Below are 15,263 nucleotides of genomic sequence, written 5' to 3'. Positions count from 1 at the left end.
TTACGACTATTTGATGTTCCAGGTGAAATTTTTTAGGAATATTTCTAATTAATAATGAAAAATGAGAAGTGCATACGATTGATTAATTTTTTATGTATAAGAAAATATTTAATAACAATTTTTATGATCTTACATAAATTATTTTTACAGCGTTCATTGGAGCACTACCACAAAATACCTGTTGCATTTTTGCGACAGTGGTCCAGTGAACGAAAACTTTGTTTATTTAACATAAAAAATTGTTATTAAATATATTTTTATATGTATGAATGTCACATTTTTTTTTTATTATCCGATATGTAACCCTTAAAAATTTCACCTGAAACATCAAATAATCGTGACATCCGCGCGATTCATTCTTCGAAATTCCGAAAGTTGATATTTACACTTAAATTGCGGCGAAAGTATCTCGAAGTATCTCCTGAAATTTTGCACAAAGCTAGATCAATATTATAACTTGCCAAAACGATTAGTTCCAGATCGAAGCTATTCAAAGGATTTTTTGTATTCCTCCATAAATAAAAAACGAGCGTAACGCAAAGAGGCTTCAGGTTAGTCCCATATTACTTAATGTTAAACAACTTTTTTGGAAAATTGTTTTTTGCCAGTTAATAGTTGAAGCCATTTGCAATAACCCATATCATTTGTAGACCCCTAAGTATTCAATTATGGGCGGAGTAATTACATAACTATCGCACTGAAAACTGATGAATTCCCAGGAGCGAAGAAATGGTTATTTACCATGCGTATATCTCCGTAAAAAAATTTTTTTTCAAAAATCTGACTTTGGCGCATCATGCACGCACTATTAGGCTATATAAAAATAATTTTTTTTTATAAAAATCGAAAATTTATAAAATGGATTTTTTGCCGCCTTGGCACCACTGTGCGGCGCTACCCTCGACAACACTGTCCACCGACATGGCAGAGCGACGCCGGGTCGGTCTGGACCCGTCCTACGAATTTTTCATTGAAACGCCTCGATCGCTTTACCCGTCCTTCGAAATCTTTGATCGCTTCGTCGCTCCGAACACGCCTCGGTGCTCTAAACATCGCTGTCAACGGTACGCGGTTTCTGTTCCGTGTGCTAGAATCATTACAGCAGCTGGTAAAGCTAGCACGCGATGCAAGACACATTTAGGTGTACAAATTGATTTGTCGCCCTCGCAACTGCAACTTTGTTTGAAATTCGAACTTTTGACTGGGCTCGTCGGCCACTTGTAAAATAATTGATGGGGATTATTTTCATGATCCTGGCATGTTCCACTTGTCTGTAAATGCAGAAGAAATGTATCACAAGGTCACGAATTAATTTGTGCACCCAGTTATGTGGATCACCAGATGTACAGTTTTTCGGAGATGTAATTTTAGTTAACTATTCTGTTAACAACGTCTACCGGAAGCCTATTAATAGGCTAAAGAGGCTCAACTATTTTCTTTTAACCCTTGGACGGCGGAGTCCGGGTCTATTCAGACCCAGAGTGTCAAAATCGTTCTTCGTTTATTCAATTTCCGGCGAATTAATTAAACGAACTACTGCGCGATACAATTAACGTCTGCGTACGAGAAGTACCATGAAAAATATGTTTTAAATTATTCATAAATAGAACGCAAATGGTCCGGAACACCGTCAATCGTATAATCGTGAACAAGCTCCGCCAACCGAGGGTTAATAGGTATGAAAAGTATCCTAGTGAGGGTGAACGCACCGGCATTCTGCAAGCATGTTGCTCTCTATGCTCGCTACCTGTGGCTCGATTTCTGTACCTTTCCCCGTGTTGCAGCATTGCTGGGTCGTGACGATACGGTGAAAGATGTCTCGTGCTTCAAACAACAACCCGGGCTTCGGATCATTTGATCATTCTTGCGACCACTCGGACGCGAACCCTGGAAATAGCGTATCATTCAAACAAACCTATGTTTCAGAATAACCAATGATTCTTTCAGTGAAGACAACTGTTTCACGAATGCTTCAAGGTTAGATTAAACCGAGGGATACTATTCGACAGGTTTAAAAATATCAATGTTATGAACGATTGTATTTTTTCTGATCCGAGACCTGAGAACCGGATCGAACCTGTTACGTTGTCTTCCATGTCTTTCACCGAAGACAACTCTTTCCCGAATCTTGAGAGTTAAACAAGCGTGGGCTTCTATTCGACAGATTTGAAAATATCAAGGTTACGAACGATTGTACTGCAGAAAGGGGGCGCTAATGAACATGACATTACGCGTTAGACTCACAGTCGCCAGATCAAGGCTTGTTCCCCCACTCTACTGGCAGAGAGGGGGTAACTTCCTCCCCTCAATTCGTGCACCCACCCCTCATAAAACCAAAGACATTGCGCACATTCGATATACGACATATTGTTTTACATTAGATTTACTACGCTTAAAAATTTTTTTAAAAGTTTAGATACTGTACAGTATACCGTTGTTAGGACTATCGTTAGGTTAATAACAAAGTGCAATGTAGAAATAGACACTAACTGACACAAGGAAAATAGAATAAGAGACTCCACGATGAAAGTTCAAATTAGACATTAGATTCCAAAACCGTCGAGGGAACACAATATTACACGCTAACATTTTAATAAATAAGATTAACTCGTATGTAAGTGCCAGCTGAATAGCATGTAAGGAAAATTTGTTATAAATTGTTGTACGACTAGTTTGCTTTGGGCAAATAGAGCTCCGGCTCTCCAACGCCATCTCTATGTATAATAAAGAATAAACCAACCAACCAACCCTCCCCTCATCGGGATAAGACAGAATATGTGGTTCTGAAGAAGATGTTGTCATAATTTCTCAATGATCTAGACGTTTTAATGTTTCTTTTTTATAGCAACCTTCTAGAAAGTAAACAACGATGCTGAAAGCGCATCGCACCTAATGATCTGATCCTGAGGAACGAATTTGGAAATGCTGTTGCACCGACGTTGTCCATGAAGGGTGAAAGCTAAGACAGATTACGCGCGAGGGTTTCAATCCGCGGAATACGAAGGTTATGAACGCGATTCTAAGTATAAAAGGGGGCGCCGAACATGACATTTCATGCGAGATCCAAGAACTGGATCGAGGCTGGTCCGTATTCTTACAGGTGAACAGTAAATCGCGGCGCAGGGTGGGTGGGTGGATGGATGGAATTTATGGAGAATAGAAGCGATGGTAATGGACGATTATTAACGCGGTGCGCGCTATTAATTCGCTCGAAGCTTTCGAAAAGCCTTGAAGTCGGCCGGCGTGCCTCTCTTCGGCTCTATGAAATCATAGATTTCCCGGCAGTGTTATTATGCGAAAATTACGCTCTAAAATTAGTCACAGTCCATTACCGTGTGCGTACGGGCCAGCCAGCCTGTAGAAAGAAGCTAATTGAATCCCCGTACTTTTTCGATACGTATCTCGGTATTAATGTTCGCGGACGACGATGATGATATTTATGCTAATCGTCAGCGAATCGAATAATCGTAATGGCACGGTGCGACGTACACACGTGTCCGCTCACACGAATATTTCTCTTGGTTCTTAGTCACTATGTCGCATCGTGGATTCATCTTCGATTGCTTACTCGTGCGTATCGGTTTGAGCGATCGACGCACTATGATACCATAGGTTTCTTCGATTTTTCTCTGCACGTACAGCAACGAAAGGCCGGACAATGCTAGTCGTGGTTAATGACATCGGGATCGATACTTTCGATCGTCTGCAACCGGGTCGAAATGACATTCTTCTTCAAACATCCGAGGCATTTAGCCGTACATATCTCGCACAGGAATCTGACGTTAAAATCTACTTTCGAATTACCTTCCTGAATCGTTTGACAGAAATGCTGGGCGACACCTGGAATCGCTCGAGAAAACTAAACGACAAAATGGCGGCGCCCATCGCGCACAGCAATGTTCCGAGATAGCTTTAAATATTACAAAAGTCGGAACCCGCCGCCCGATTTGAAGGATGTGATCGATTTGAATGATCGCAATAACAACAAAGTATGTCATAAATTATGATACTCGGACATCTTCCATATTTCTGAATTCTCTCGATTTTCTAGGTTATCCTTAAGTCAAATTTTAAAGGAAGCTTCTTCAATGAACAATCTGGATACGAATTAGGATTGAAACCGGTGAACGACTGGCAAGTTTATGAATTTTTTAATATTCCAGGTACGTATGTCGATACTACAGGAGAGTATTGATCATTTTATATTTTCTTTATGTTAACAGGACTCGTCTTTATCAAAAATCCGTTTACCACCGATGGGCAACGATATTGGATCATAAAATGCTTGAAAGATTACTCGAGGAAACCGAATAAATTAAATTTAGATGCGCACAATGTTCTGGGTGACAATGAAGCCTGGTGGGACATGTGCCTCGCCAGCAACAAGTCTAGAGACTTGCTACCGAAATTACGTTGGGCAACGTTAGGGTATCACCATAATTGGGACACTAAGTTATACTCTGAGACATCTAAAACGGAAATGCCTACCGAATTATCATTGTTGACCTCGTTCTTAGCAAAAACTTTAAATTTTATGGACTTCAAGGCGGAAGCAGCAATTATCAATTATTATAGAATGAATTCGACGCTGGCAGGTCATACCGATCATTCTGAAGTTAACGTTGGTGCACCCTTGTTTTCTATCAGTTTCGGTCAAACTGCAATATTTTTAATCGGAGGACTCAGAGAAGAGGACGCAGCTCACTCCATACTTTTAAGGAGTGGAGACATAGTAATCATGTCTGGAGAATCGCGTTTGAGGTACCATGGAGTACCAAAAATTTTACCAGCAGTTTCTGCGCCATGGGACCAAGAGGAAGTAAATGACAATAAAGGACAACATTGTGAATGGCTCCCCAATGATTGGAAGTACGCGAAAGCTTACATTTCTGAGGCTAGAATAAATATGAATGTAAGACAGGTGTTGACACCTGGACAATCAACTTTGCCATGAATTCGATATCTCCTTGTATAGTCCAAATGTACAATATTTCCTTGTACAGTCTAAAAATCCAATATTTCCTTGTACAGTTTTATTAAAAATACTTATATTAATTACATTGGCCTTAAATATTCATTTCTTCCACCACATGAACTGTCAATTCACATGGGCAGTAGAAGCTGCACTATAAAAAGTATAATATACCTCTATTAATAATAGCTTAATAAAACTTTAAATTTCACTGTTTTTGTGTTCCGTGGTCCAGATTTTATCGTCTCTTGAAAGAACGTTTAGAAAATTCCATGCAACTGCTGCCATTTTCAATAAAAAGTCCTGTGAATTCAATACACATTTCTGAGTAAAATCGGTAATAGCTTGATATTTATTCTCAGAATTGATTGAAGATGAATTCAGTTCTAAGAGCATAGGCATGTATGGCTTAAGTAAAATATTGGTAGCATCTCGAACTGCCTTGTTGAGAATAAAATCTTTCGAAATGTCTGGTATATGATTCATCTTTCCTTTCAAATTAGACATGGTTTGTTCAAAAAGTATCAACCTATAAGAAAATTTCATTATTTTTGCACCTCTGTCCACGTCAACATGTATTGCAAAATTAATCGTATGTATATGTGTACAAACCAATCGTTACAGGATATTAATATTCATTCTCACGAGGATATCTTCACAAGCTCTCGTTAATATTCCTGCACGCAAGCAACTTCTACGTGAATTATGTGGATTGACAGCGCATACATCAATCCTAATTGTATCTGCCGATTCGCTGTCGCTAATGAAGAAACAACGATTCTCTTTTTTTAATCTTTCCACGAAAGATTCTTTCATTTCTTCGAACGTGTAATAGGCTCTATGTTTTCTGTCGTTGCCGGTTGAACGATATTCGCACTCATCGTACATTATTCTGTGCTAAATACATGTGTACTATTTAGTTCAATGATATATTTTGAATTTAGTTGCAAGAATTGAACAAGTGGCGTTAATTTTGAAACATTTTATTACTCAGTTTATTCGGATACTGTGTAAATCATCTCCTGTGTATAAGAAACAAGAAAAATTATTTTCATCGTACTATCAATTGTCGAGACACCGAAAAACGACTGTCGGACATGAAATGTTGATAACACGTACGAATTGGTGCGTTTAAATGGTCGTATGCAGCTTCGTTCATTCGAATCGCGCGCTTCATTTCGCGCAACTGCGTTTAGCCTGAAACTTCCGGTCCCGCGAGTCAGCTGATCAATCTCATTCCTGTCTGCTTGATAGTTCTCATAGCTATGTCTGGAAAGGATAAACTTCCGATTTTCCCTTCCCGGGGGTAAGTATTTCACTTAAACGTTACTGAAATCCTCCTCTTTCTTTTACCTATCGTACTGTTCATTTATCTCGCATGGTTTTTTATTTTTCCTTCAATCACTCGTGACCCTCATCCATCGCTGGATGGGTGTAACCCTATAGTCATTGAGTTTCAAACATTTCGACATAATGTTTAAACTCGCCACTGTACCATTCTCGTTTTGTCACGTTATTATAAATCGTGAAACCGTCTTATCGTTGCCTAATTAAAATGTCGAAGTTCCTTACTATATACATATATCTCTTTGACAGAATTACTACACAAGCAGGAATAAGTTAGAACTATATTTTAATCGGTATATGTTTCTTTCAGAGCGCAAATGTTAATGAAATCCCGGCTCCAGGGAGCAACAAAAGGACATGGTTTACTAAAGAAGAAAGCTGACGCATTGCAAATGCGTTTCAGGTTGATTTTGGGCAAAATCATTGAGGTACAACTTCTGTACTATTCGTCTTTCTAATCGCTTTTTTTCTAAGTTGTAATGTTTGATTCGTTAATTTTCTGTCCAGACCAAAACTCTTATGGGAGAAGTAATGAAAGAGGCTGCTTTCTCATTGGCCGAAGCAAAATTTACGACCGGAGACTTTAATCAAGTAGTTCTACAGAATGTGACAAAAGCACAAATTAAAATTCGTTCTAAGAAAGATAACGTAGCCGGTGTTAATCTTCCAGTATTTGAATCGTATCAGGACGGCACGGATACTTACGAGTTGGCAGGTTTGGCCAGAGGTGGTCAACAACTAGCCAAGCTAAAAAAGAATTATCAAAGAGCAGTGAAGCTGCTAGTGGAACTAGCGTCTCTGCAGACGAGTTTCGTCACCTTGGACGAGGTCATTAAAATCACAAACCGTCGTGTTAACGCTATCGAACACGTTATCATTCCAAGAATCGAAAGAACTCTTGCCTACATCATCTCCGAGCTGGACGAATTGGAGAGAGAAGAGTTCTACCGGTTAAAGAAGATCCAGGACAAGAAGAAACAAGTAAAAGCCAAGGTAACATTTGATTTCTCTAAACAAGATTCTCAATTCTCAACGGAATGCATTACATTGTTTAAATTCTCCTCTAGGTTGAAAGTGCTAGAAAAGAAAGGCTGCAATACGAGAAAGACAATCCGGAAGAGGCTCCGAACATGCTTGACGAAGGAGACGATGATATTTTGTTCTAAACACTGTACATAGCTTGTTTTCACACACTGAAGTATTAAGAAAAAAGTATGTTTCGACTCTGAATGAATGTGTGAAGTGTGAATCAAGTGAAGCATGATAATGCAATTTATCCCCCTTCGCGAAGATTCCCAAACAATATTGGTTTCAGAATACTGTGTTATATTACACAAAACAAAATCGTGATTAATCTTTCGTAAGCAAGTTTTATGTTGTCAAACTGTAAAACAACGTGATGATCTATACAGCATCGTTAACGTTTATTGATTACAATGTAATATATCCTAGACTCTATTACTGTATTGAAAGATGTTAATATTTGCTGTCGATCGCGTGTCACTGGCTTGTTAAAACTCCCATCGTGTCCGAACACATTCAAACTGTTTGCATTGTTGATATATTGATAAGGAAATCGCGAAATGTGAACTATTTGTGGCAGATATTATAGATGGTTATAGAATCCATTAATTTAGTAAGAATTTACGAATAATAAACATGTACATATACGTTCACGCCTGCGTTTACGTTCCTTATTCTTCCCTGTTTCACGCATTACGCTGCTATTGCAGATGTACCAGTAAAAAGATTAGATATTAATGTTGAATATCTATTAAAATAGCCAATGCGGTCGTCGGGACTATCGGGTTCCTGTCGACGGCTATAGATGCTTCCTGACAGGCGCGTTTCGCGTTAAGAATAATTAAGGACGATGCATAATCATTGTAGCCAGTAAATTTCTCGAACTGGGTCAATCAATATATGGACCTTTTCCCATATGAGCTCTCCCTACTAAGGGTGGTGCGCGCGTGGAAAATCCTTTCAGTGCGCGGAAAATTCGTGCCGTGTCCACCCCAAAGATGTCATCGGATCATTTAACGGTCGTCGAAGTCCCGGAAAATCGCTTCGAGGAGGCGATCAATCATTTGAAATGGAATTTTTTCGCCGACGAACCGCTGAACCACGCGGTGGGACTCTGCGATAAGGGTGAGAGCCAGTTTGAGCTCGAGAGACACTGCCTACTCACTTTAAAGCAAGGGCACTCGAGGATGCTGGTGGACCAGAACGGAACGGTGAGTCGAATCGAACAGGGATAACCATCTCCATGTTAACGCTATAATTTTCGTACTTTCTCCCCGTGTACTCTTTTTGTCGATCTTATAGTTCCTGTGTAACCTCCTCGTCAACAAGTAAACACTTTCCTTGACCTTGAAGATACGCGCTTTGTACGACAACCTCTTGGTACTAACAATAAGCTACACGTGGGGTAGATATCCATCTCGAACTTCGGTTTTCATCGAATTTGTTTGCTTATACTGAACGTTGTTACTAGACTACGAATTTTTATTGAAAATTGTTCCCATCGTTTTCAAGAAGTAGGACCCAAACGGAAATTTGATTCTACCATTATATTAAATTCAGGGAGGAAAATACAATTAACTGTACCGCCTGAACTCGTAACCTACTCGTTGCATGACAAAAAACTTCAATCATAGCTTGTTTGCCTTTTAATTATTTTTTTATGAAAATTTCACCAGCATGTTCGTGACTCTTTCCTTATTAAAATGATGCCCAACGTGATACGGTTTGGATCGTATTTACTTATTTAATCCACGATTTAGTAGGACCTCGATGTGTTCGGATATCGGAGGTTCTACTAAATCGTGGATTAAACGAGCGAACGAGGTGCAAATCGTATCGTGTTTGGGCTCGTTTTAATCAGAAAAACGTCACAAATACATTAGCAAAAGGTTCACAAACAAATAATTAAAAATAAACATTTTGTCAACATACTTCCACCAAAGACTAACTAACGAATACCTCGGTAACTATTACTTTTTCACCCCACACACCTTAATACTTTTTTACTCAGCATTCGATACTCTTTCAAATTGCATATTTAAACGTTACACGTTATGAGACAAAAACTCAAGGTCGCGGTCGTATCTCGATAAGAAAGCGAAACATAAAAAAACCAATTACAACATTGTATGTAGCGATCAATATCTAACAACATTTGTTCGAAACATTTTTTGATGCAACAAGTAGGTAATGAGTAAATTTAGGTGGTACAGTCAAGTGACTCGATATAAGTCCCCTCCTCAATACTTCTCGAACGGGGTGATTCAAAAATTATTTGGGGTAGGACTCTACCCCACTTCTAACTTCCAACGAATACAGTTCCCGTTATTATTGAACATTCCCATCACCTAATTAGATAGCAGGCATGGCCTTGAACGGTATCTTGAAGAAGGGAGAGCGCGAGGAGGCCGAGCGTCGGCTCGCCGAATTGAACGACGAGAAATTCAAAATAATATTCGGGCTGCTCTACAAGGTCAACGACAAGATTGACCTATTTGCCAAGTACAATGTCGACGAATTGTTCGAATGCCGCATCCTCAGCGTAGACGAGAAATTCCGCGGTAGGGGTCTGGCGAACGTTCTGATGGCGGACAGTATAGAAACGGCGAGAAACGCTGGATTCAAGGTAACAATAGCCATTGATTGCCGTGAGAACCTCGCCGATATTTCGCAGTCGATGTCTAAATGTCCGATGCATGCGTTTAAGTTCACTGGACAATCACTTTGCCACCCTAAAACGGTGCTCCGTGACCTTTACGAACGACCTATCGCCATCGTGTTCTAATTTTACGTGACACATCCCTGCATCTACGATTTCCAATAAATTGATGTGGTGTTTTCTAATTTAAAATTATAACGCAAGAAACGACGGGGATCCTTTACGTTTAACCGAAAGCGAAGAAGATTCGGTGCCCCGGAGGAAACCGACTAGCGATGCTCAACAGACGTTAGGATCTCTCGAATCCCCGAATTCACGTTCTCCTTTTGTTTCAGCATGTTCTTCGATTGTAATGCATGGGATGAATGTTCGTTTACCAAGATGTAATTGCGATGCACTCGTTGCTTTCTCGGGAGGTACTTTTGCACGTGGTGTAATTCAACGTGTATGTAAACGTTCAGAAAGCGGGGAACTTCTTCGGCGAATGTACTCAGTCTGTCCGATGTGTATTGCAGGTGTTCAAAGCGGACGCCACCGGGATGTTCTCTCAAAAGGTATGCTTGAAACACGGATTTCAGGTGGAAGCCGATATCCCGTACACAGAGCTGGACGAGTCTATGAGACCGGCACCGCCCCATCAAGCCCTGAAGCTGATGGTAAAAGTGTTGACTTAAACGAAGAAGGCGAAACCGGGCAAACGAAGATGTTCAACATTATTCGACAGAGATCTCCGCTGAACAGAAAAATTGTTACAAAACCGTAGAGTAAAAAACCTATATGTATCGTTACACGACAATAACAGCTCTCTAATGTGTATGTTCATCTGAAAGACGTCTAAAGTTTTCAGAGAAGTAATTGTTTATTTAACGACGGGTGGTGGGACCGCGTGTCTTGCGTAGAGAGTATTACAAATTCGAGGCACTGGTATCTGCCCCCCTCTCTATATCTCCGAACGATGTGTTACAAAAGGAAAAGCAAGAAAACTGACGACAAGACAAAAAAAAAATAAAAAAATTTGAAACGAAACCGTAAGAGGATCTATGTTTAGAGTATCGTTCGCTGAACTTTTCTTCCGCATTCTGTGCGGGGCCGGCTGCTCTGGTTCGCGAGACATATGATATGCGAAATCAACGTTTCTGTGTTTCTATAGTCGTCGAAGCCGAGGAAAACGATAATCGTGCGTGTCAAATGTTATAATTTGACGATTTGTTGAGTCTTCAAAGTACATCCTACAATGTTTGCCGATGGAAAAATTGAAAGTATATTGTATACGTACGCGGTACACGAGCCCACGAATATTCTCGGATGTTCGTGTACGAATTTTTTTACAGTCGTTGTGGGATCCAATGGTTTTTTGGATCCGCGTGTGACCACTTATCGAAAATCAAGCGATTCAGCTCATGGTTTCAGGAATTATGGATAACGGGTCCATTATGAGTATAAACTAAAAAAGTGACAAGGAATATTTTTGTTGATATCACGTGTTACGAAAATATATTACAAGTTATTTTGTAAGAATATCCGCCAAATAAATATTACAGTTTATAATGACTGACGGCTTGTAACGTGTATATCCTTTTGACAGTGCAACAATACTGGGTCGAGTCATGAAAATAATTGTTATTGCTGAGCGTAATGGCAATGATTTCAATAGCAAATTCTCTTGAGCTCATGACTCAGCCCAATAACCGTAACCAAACTGCGGACTTTGATCTAAAATTGAACTTTTCCGATCAAGGATCATAAAATTAAAGTAAAAACAAGAGTTTTCTGAATTAACGATTCCCATAAATTAATAATAATTGTAAACACGATTAAATTCTCTGATTTTATTTCTTTTTTTTCGGGAATCTGCATCTAATTTAAATTTTATCGTACACGAAAATCCGCAGTGTGGTCACATAACTAACAAATATTAAAGTGCAGATTTCAATTAAATAAGTACAAGTTTATTTCAGCGATAAATGTATAAATACGCAACGCAATAAGCACGCCTAACAATTTGTTCTGCATAAAAATTCTAAAGTTTAAGAGGAATGCAGTCTTGCAACAATATTTATACATATTCTAAGGATATCTAGAAGTTTACTTGGGGTCTAAAGTATCTTTGCATTTTGTTTGCTTTAAACTGCAACTGTGTGGAGTACTTAGCCTGTATTCTTTGCATATATTTTATGTCCCTGGCTTTCTTAATAGCAATCTCTTTCTGTGTCTCTGTCCAGCCTAGTGCTCTATATTGTAGTAGTACTTTCCTTAATTTCTCTTTCTTCGGTACCGCGACCGCTCTGTTCGGGTTTAAGTTTTGCTTGTAATATCTCATTAGGGATCTATGGCCAATAACGTTCCCAGATGGCAAGACCAATTGGTAATCACTGTCGTCTAATTCAGGTATTTCGACTTCCGCATCCACATCGCCGTTTTCTGCATCCGGGTAACTGGACGAGTAATCGTAAAACTCTGCGTATTCAGCGAGCGCATCTCCCTCGTGTAGCACTCTGCAGTGTCCTTTGTCCACCATGTGTGCTCTGACGGCTTCCACGCTTTGGAAGCTTTTCCCTGCAAATTTGACAAAAGCATTAATAACATGATAAAGAAACCCATTACAAAAATAAAAGCTTTCTTACCAGTTTCGTTGCACCAAATGCACATGAACCCAGCGAATATCTTTTCTCCGAGGTAAGTAAGCAACCCTTTGATATCTGTGCAATACTCGGGATCCGGTATAAAGAACGAATGTACAACGGTCATGTGTTTTAAATTCTTTACCAAAGATCTACTATGGTGATCACAGAACAGACAATCGTTATTTTGTATCGGATTCTCCGTATCTTCTAGCCATTCATCCGAGTCTACAGATTCTATATCGGAATCTATTTCCATTTCCTCCGCTGGTCGCTTGCCACTACGGCTGGAACCTTCATTCTGAATGTCCTTCTTCAATGTAGCACCAGGAGAAGTTGTATCGTCCGTATCTTCGTGCGAAGCTTCTATGCTGCTTTGTTTTGCACACTTTTCCTTGTGCTTCTTCGACACCAGATGATTCTCGTATTGGTTCTTCGTGTTGAAATTTTTCCTACACACCTTACAGTTCATCAACTCTTCGCTCCTCTCTTGGTCATCCTTGTTCCTTTGCGCGATCACTCTCTTCTGAAATTCTTCTACAGTAACTGGAGGCAGCTCCGCCACTTTCCTTTTCAAATTGTACCTGTGCCAGTCTGATTTGTAATGCTGCCGTTGCACCTCCAAATCTCGAAAAGCCACACGACACGTGATACAAGTAAACGGCGAAGTCATTTTCAGTGTTCCGATGGTTTCTTTTCTTATAAATACAACTTAACAATGAACATTAACAGAGGTTCGCTTTTCACGCGCGATAACAATCGATACGATTATTTATAGACGGTACGGTAGAATCTCGTCATACCAGAAAAAAATAATAATAATATCAAATAATATCGGGAATACTAACAATTGCAATTAATATTGATATATATACATACACTAGAGAACTATAACACGAAGCACGTGCGCATTTACTTTCTACACTGTCATTGCGGTTATACTAACGTCTTCGCATTACCGTTACAAATATCACAATGGTACATATCTGATCTTGCGCCAGAGCCGCCAGAAACGTGTAATATTAATCTCTTGATAGTTAGGAAGTACGACTCATTTTTTCTGGATCATCAGGACTTGCGTATGTATTCAATTAGCGGCAACTTGAAGAAATTCATGGTCCATCTACATGTATTGGAGACCGACGACAAATGGTGCACGAATAATTACAGGATTCCATGAGTAATCGTAACGATGTGTCATTTACTAAGTTTGCTGGGCAGTTTTATTATCTTGGCAGTAAGACATTTGCTTCTGTGCTTATTTTTTTATCACCTTACTGTTATTTAAACATAGACTACGACCTTCGATTAGACGGCCATGTTACTAGATTTTCTCTTTTTTGATACGCGAGTTAATTAGATAATTTGAAATTTATTGTTCGTCGGTTGTTCAACGACTGTACTAAATATCGAAAAGAAATATCGATTGTTTCATTGTGAAATTGTTATGTGGAAAATTTTGTTACGATAATCATTGTCTGAGTAATAAGTGGACGTATTCAAAGCATTATTGAGAATTAAATATTCTAGTTATATTTTTCGCGTGCTGTTTAATAATTTTAAATGGAGTATCAATCGATTCATTGTTGTCTGGTTAAATGGACAATTGTGTGTCTGAATAATACGCGAACATATCGTACAGACGTATACATATCTAAAAAAAAAACACGATCAAATATGCGAAGAGATTAATTCATATTTTTAATCAACAATAATTTGAAAAATGGGTCGAAGTGGAAAATGATTCCTGCATAATTCTATAGAAAAAATATGCTACAAAATGTTTCAATTTGTCCGAATCTGGAACTCTTTGGAACTTAATAGATATTCTTTACTTATTTTTCTGTAATTTTTAACACAAAATACTGTACTTCGTTGTACAAAAAAAAGAGAAATGCGAAGTATTAAGTTTTTTTAAAATAAAATGCTCATCTTTAAATATTCCCTGTAATTTTAATGAAACTGTATTGATTTTGCAATGGACATCTAGGAAACAATAAAAAATTGATTACAAATCGAAATGAAATAGTTGCTTTTTTAAGTATATAAAACGTCGTTAAATTGCATGATTCAGGCCGCAGTGTGACGTAATAATTTAAAGTGAGAGTTCACGGGACCCGTCAAAATGACGGGTTCTAACGTGTTGAATTTCCAATCACTGAGATCGTAAAGATGCATCCATCAGAAATTATTCAACAAACTTATATTTCCTTGGGTACACATTATGAAAGGAATGGTTACAAATTTGGGTAGAAAAGTACCCGTTCTTTTCATAAAATAATGACAAAAATTAGGCATTTTCAGTACGCCGTAAACCTAACGGTAAATATGGTTAGGGTTATGGTTTATTCTTGCCTTTATATATATCATACAAAGATGGCGTAGGAGAGCCTGAGCTCTATCTGCCCAATACAAAAAACGGTCCTCACATATTATTGTTAATCTAATTACTTATATATTATAAATGTAAATACATGTGCAATATATTCCTTTCACCTTATTTTATCCATTATATAATCAATATTTCACGATTTTCGACTTAAAATCGCACTTTTAATCGTTTATAACTCGTAAACGAATTAACCAATATCGGTGAAATTTTCAGCATCGATATAATTTATTCAAGCGAACCAAACACATT

The 15,263-nt window shown here is 38.6% G+C and overlaps 4 protein-coding genes across 4 annotated transcripts; 3 read left to right on the top strand and 1 right to left on the bottom strand.

Annotated features, from left to right (window-relative positions):
- The first annotated feature begins 3,832 nt into the window (after positions 1-3,832).
- On the top strand, positions 3,833-5,058 carry Alkb (alpha-ketoglutarate-dependent dioxygenase AlkB). Its single transcript, XM_076800331.1, has 3 exons — positions 3,833-3,989; positions 4,052-4,163; positions 4,224-5,058. Exons 1-3 carry the CDS (start codon positions 3,897-3,899, stop codon positions 4,952-4,954), a joined length of 936 nt encoding a protein of 311 aa, XP_076656446.1. The 5' UTR covers positions 3,833-3,896; the 3' UTR covers positions 4,955-5,058.
- A 1,082-nt stretch (positions 5,059-6,140) lies between these two features.
- On the top strand, positions 6,141-7,995 carry Vha36-1 (V-type proton ATPase subunit Vha36-1). The gene is made up of 4 exons (XM_076799919.1): positions 6,141-6,278; positions 6,630-6,747; positions 6,827-7,312; positions 7,387-7,995. Exons 1-4 carry the CDS (start codon positions 6,238-6,240, stop codon positions 7,483-7,485), a joined length of 744 nt encoding a protein of 247 aa, XP_076656034.1. The 5' UTR covers positions 6,141-6,237; the 3' UTR covers positions 7,486-7,995.
- A 191-nt stretch (positions 7,996-8,186) lies between these two features.
- Positions 8,187-11,552, top strand: LOC143360967 (arylalkylamine N-acetyltransferase 1). Its single transcript, XM_076800191.1, has 3 exons — positions 8,187-8,553; positions 9,699-9,968; positions 10,517-11,552. Exons 1-3 carry the CDS (start codon positions 8,341-8,343, stop codon positions 10,673-10,675), a joined length of 642 nt encoding a protein of 213 aa, XP_076656306.1. The 5' UTR covers positions 8,187-8,340; the 3' UTR covers positions 10,676-11,552.
- LOC143360961 (cytoplasmic 60S subunit biogenesis factor ZNF622) lies at positions 11,467-13,941 on the bottom strand. Its single transcript, XM_076800184.1, has 2 exons — positions 12,626-13,941; positions 11,467-12,557 (listed from the first exon to the last, which is right to left on the bottom strand). Exons 1-2 carry the CDS (start codon positions 13,293-13,295, stop codon positions 12,079-12,081), a joined length of 1,149 nt encoding a protein of 382 aa, XP_076656299.1. The 5' UTR covers positions 13,296-13,941; the 3' UTR covers positions 11,467-12,078.
- Between the last annotated feature and the right edge of the window lie 1,322 nt (positions 13,942-15,263).

This window comes from Halictus rubicundus, chromosome 14 (assembly GCF_050948215.1).
Source record: "Halictus rubicundus isolate RS-2024b chromosome 14, iyHalRubi1_principal, whole genome shotgun sequence".
NCBI classification, from domain to species: domain Eukaryota; kingdom Metazoa; phylum Arthropoda; class Insecta; order Hymenoptera; family Halictidae; genus Halictus; species Halictus rubicundus.
The sequence above is the reverse complement of the archived record's forward strand: the minus strand, read 5'-3'. Positions and strand labels throughout refer to the sequence as shown.

What these genes read in the sequence shown, in the direction of transcription:
- Alkb (XM_076800331.1), top strand. Translation starts at nt 3,897, where the DNA reads ATGTTCCGAGATAGCTTTAAATATTACAAAAGTCGGAACCCGCCGCCC. An exon ending in ATGATCGCAATAACAACAAA is followed by an intron (nt 3,990 to 4,051) that starts GTATGTCATAAA and finishes TCGATTTTCTAG; the next exon opens with GTTATCCTTAAGTCAAATTT. An exon ending in TGAATTTTTTAATATTCCAG is followed by an intron (nt 4,164 to 4,223) that starts GTACGTATGTCG and finishes TTATGTTAACAG; the next exon opens with GACTCGTCTTTATCAAAAAT.
- Vha36-1 (XM_076799919.1), top strand. Translation starts at nt 6,238, where the DNA reads ATGTCTGGAAAGGATAAACTTCCGATTTTCCCTTCCCGGGG. An exon ending in CCGATTTTCCCTTCCCGGGG is followed by an intron (nt 6,279 to 6,629) that starts GTAAGTATTTCA and finishes TGTTTCTTTCAG; the next exon opens with AGCGCAAATGTTAATGAAAT. An exon ending in AGAAACAAGTAAAAGCCAAG is followed by an intron (nt 7,313 to 7,386) that starts GTAACATTTGAT and finishes ATTCTCCTCTAG; the next exon opens with GTTGAAAGTGCTAGAAAAGA.
- LOC143360967 (XM_076800191.1), top strand. Translation starts at nt 8,341, where the DNA reads ATGTCATCGGATCATTTAACGGTCGTCGAAGTCCCGGAAAATCGCTTC. An exon ending in TGGTGGACCAGAACGGAACG is followed by an intron (nt 8,554 to 9,698) that starts GTGAGTCGAATC and finishes TCACCTAATTAG; the next exon opens with ATAGCAGGCATGGCCTTGAA. An exon ending in CGAGAAACGCTGGATTCAAG is followed by an intron (nt 9,969 to 10,516) that starts GTAACAATAGCC and finishes TGTGTATTGCAG; the next exon opens with GTGTTCAAAGCGGACGCCAC.
- LOC143360961 (XM_076800184.1), bottom strand. Translation starts at nt 13,295, where the DNA reads ATGACTTCGCCGTTTACTTGTATCACGTGTCGTGTGGCTTTTCGAGAT. An exon ending in CATTTGGTGCAACGAAACTG is followed by an intron (nt 12,558 to 12,625) that starts GTAAGAAAGCTT and finishes TCAAATTTGCAG; the next exon opens with GGAAAAGCTTCCAAAGCGTG.